This window comes from Austrofundulus limnaeus, unplaced genomic scaffold, assembly GCF_001266775.1.
Source record: "Austrofundulus limnaeus strain Quisiro unplaced genomic scaffold, Austrofundulus_limnaeus-1.0 Scaffold419, whole genome shotgun sequence".
NCBI classification, from domain to species: Eukaryota; Metazoa; Chordata; class Actinopteri; order Cyprinodontiformes; family Rivulidae; genus Austrofundulus; species Austrofundulus limnaeus.
In genome coordinates, this window is record NW_013952821.1 from 216392 (window position 1) to 219881 (window position 3490).

The 3490-nt window shown below is 42.8% G+C and overlaps 1 protein-coding gene across 1 annotated transcript in view; it reads left to right on the forward strand.

The window, feature by feature from the left end:
• The window catches only part of nploc4 (NPL4 homolog, ubiquitin recognition factor), an 11391-nt gene extending 9594 nt beyond the window's left edge, over positions 1-1797 (forward strand). Inside the window, exon 17 of the mRNA XM_014024344.1 lies at positions 474-1797. Within this exon, the coding sequence (XP_013879798.1) occupies positions 474-634 (161 nt within the window). The 3' untranslated portion in view covers positions 635-1797. The remainder of the gene's footprint in view (positions 1-473) is intronic.
• The last annotated feature ends 1693 nt before the right edge of the window (positions 1798-3490 follow it).

The window sequence follows — 3490 nt, forward strand, 5'->3', positions numbered from 1 at the left end:
GCGCTATGCTGCAGTTTACTTGGCATCTGAAAATACATTTCCTCAAAGGTGTTTTTAATCTGAAAAGAGCTTCACTGAGTGAGAAGTAATGTTGAGACAGTTAGGTTTCACTTTCACTTTGACCCGAGAGCCTGCAGGAGTCATGGGCGGGTTGTGTGGGGAGGGGGTGCGCTCTGCCATGAGGAAGTTTGGCTAAAGACACRTCCCAGAGGCGTTTCTGGTCCCCACCTGTTGTTTTGCTCCTCAGCATATTGCCTCTTTAAAAGCTAAATTTAACTGAACAAACGTCACAACTTCACCCTTTCATCCCGTCCATTTCTGCAGTGAAATCCAAACAGATGATGTTTTTGTTTAACTTGTTGTGGGTTTACTGAGGCTTCCAGAGCCTGCACTGGGTTCTCTGTTCCCTGTGAGCACTGTCACTGACTGTAGGTGTGTGGTAACGTCCTGTAATGTCCCTCTGATCCCTGCAGGCACAGTCGGCGGGCAGCCCTCCGGCTCTCTGGGTTACGAGGCCATGGGCCGCCCCTCGGCCCCCGCCTCCTCCTCAGCCATGTGGTCGTGCCTCCACTGCACCTTCATGAACCAGCCCGGCACAGAGCACTGTGAAATCTGCAGCCTGCCTCGCAGTTAAGACCCTCCCTCCCTGAGCGTACTCACCACGCCAGTTCCAGCTGCAGCATCCAGACCCTCCCTCACCACCGTGTTCAGTTTTGGTTTCCCTCTGAGAGCCCAGAGGGATCCGCTCGTTTACTTCCCAAACATGCGAGCAAATCCAACCGGACTGATTCATTTTTGTTTTCATCCGTTAGCACAGCTGCTCCTGTGAGAGGTGGGCCTTTTTGTCTTTGATGCCCCGCCCCCCTTTCCTCGTCTCCAATAATCCCCGCTGTGACTCAGGACGGCAAAGACTCGTGTTTCTCACATCGGTGCCCCCCCCGCTCTCACAGTGACTTCTGGAAAACCGTGCTGTGTATAAATACCTTTTGAGGAATGATGCTGTTATTTAATTGAGTTTCTTTTTTATTATTATTATTATCAGATTGTAGCGTGTAACTGAAACCTTCGGCTCAGACTCTACTCAGTCAGGTTTTTCTAGGTCTTGCTCTCCGGTAAGCCCTTCACAGTACAATCATCGGTCAGAGTGTTGACCTCAAGCAGTTTATATTTGCTGTGTTCAGTTTAGTCCCAGATTTAAAGGAATGCACCGTGACGTTATGATCCTGTTCTGTTTCCTGAAGGTTTTTTTTTTCCACCAGTTTGATGGAGTTCAGATGAGTTAAACATGAGCCGGTACAAAATGTAGCTCCTTTTGATTTCCTCCTGTTTCTCTTGTTTTAACTAGCCGYGAGGTGCTTCTGGAAACAACTGGTGCTCATCACTCACCTCCCCGTAGACCCCTCATCTTCTTTGTTTTAAATTCTCACGCTGTGCAGATCAGAAGCTAACCTCCGTTCCACCTCTGATGGGTGGGTTTCCCCCATCGCTCAGCTTTCAAAGACTTCGCTGCTCAGAGTGTCTGAGGTCCCTGCAGGGGGAGAGAAAAACACGCAGAGCTGCACGATGGATGATGGCTTTTCAGATTCAACCGTTAAAAAGTCTGCAGACGTGCACCGCCTGAAACCTGAGAACAACATGAGAAGTAAAGTAAATATAACAAATTCTTTAATACAGCTGACGTGAAAGATGAAGCACAGGTGCATTGATGACGGCTGCGTTCCAATTATCTGCTTTTGAAATGTACTGCAGCGTCATCAGGAGCTAAAAGTTAAATAAAAAAGAAATAAACTTCTTAAACCTGAACAAACAAAACAAGTCAAATCAGTTTAAGTTTTTCCTCATATTTTGACCCTTTTAGCATGTTTATTTTTTAATTATTATTTTTCCAGCGAGATTAAAACTGGGACCAAAACACACAAAATTATACAAAGTTCTTGTGCACACAATCACCTGAACATGTCAGGACTTTAAAAGCCATTTTATGGTGATCGATGAGCGCGACCAGAAACATAAAAAGTGCCTCAAATTGGACCAGGTTCAAACAAATCAAACTGGCGCCCAAATCTAAGAAGCATCATGAACCAGACGGACAGTTTTCATTATTAGTTCATCTTTTTTTTTTCCTTCATGACTTTGTGCACTGCGTTCTCCTGGTGTTGATCCAAACAGACCCTCTTCAGTCCAGATTCCTCTGTGTTTGATAATTTAAGAGTTATGTTTTTAGTTGTAGATTAATTTGAATTTAAAATAATGTTTGTATTTTTATTATTATTTTTTGCCCTCGTGTGGATTTAACTTGGAGTGATTCCTGTGATGTCGCGGACGGCGGACATTTTTTTTTTGTATCAATCCGTGGCCCGTTTGCTGAGCAGACTCGCTCTGGGACCTACAGCCGCTCGTTCCACTGGGCTGAACGAGGACACGAACGATGTACGCTGTCGACCTGAGTTTGAAATAAAACAATAAAAGAACTACAGTCAGTGGTTTTTATTTCCTTCTCTGTGCAGGAAATGTTTGTTTTTATGATCTGTCTGGGGCGGAGCTAGACTTTTTTGCGAGAGGTGGTCAAGTTTGTTTTTTATGGGGGCCACATACAAATAGAGAAAAAAAATTCGAAATGGCTTTAATTCAGCTGTTTTAAGAAGTATTAAGCTGAAATTTTGAAAATGATCAAAAAAACATGCTGAATGCTAGTCGCAACTTCATGTGAGTCAGCCATTTTTAGTGCAAAATTACCCTTAAACAATCTACGAAATTCTAAATATTCAAAAATTCAAAACGGCACCACGGCTAACTTCACAAGGCTATAATTTAGTCGTTTTAAGACTTATTTGTTGTGGCGTGTACTAAGAATAACCACAAGATGATTGCCAATGCTAATCCCAAATTAAGCTAACCATTAATGCTGATGTTAATTTGACATTCAGMAATTTTTGAGCATACACAGCAGAAATTTTGTATTATACAGTAGTAGAAAATCTGAATGTTAAAATCCAACATCCCCCAAACACCTGTCAGTCATTGGGGGTGGCACCTGAAGTGACCAATCAGGTGCYACCCTGACCACCCCTATGGCTCCGCCCCTGCCCTCAGTGATTCTGTGACCTTTAACCCCAACCAGCAGCTAGAAATCTGCACCAACTGAATTCTTTAAAAAGAAAAAAAACTTTTAGAAAAACATGAAGTGAAGCTCAGTTCTGTTGAATCATAACTTTTCAACAAGACCCCATTCACAATGATTCAATGTGCTTTTATTTTAACAAGTTAGCTGGTTTTAATCACCAGCTAAAAGACACRATCTCATTATTTTTCAGTTTTTATTAGAACATCATGTCTAATTGATGTGCAGATGGGCAGCAGATGAAGAGCAGGAATGTTGACCCTGTAACATCAAACATTTCCACCGGTGTTCTCTGAAGAACTGCAGATGTTCTCTGTTCATATTCTGACACAATTAACAAGAAGAACAAACCATTAAACTATATATATA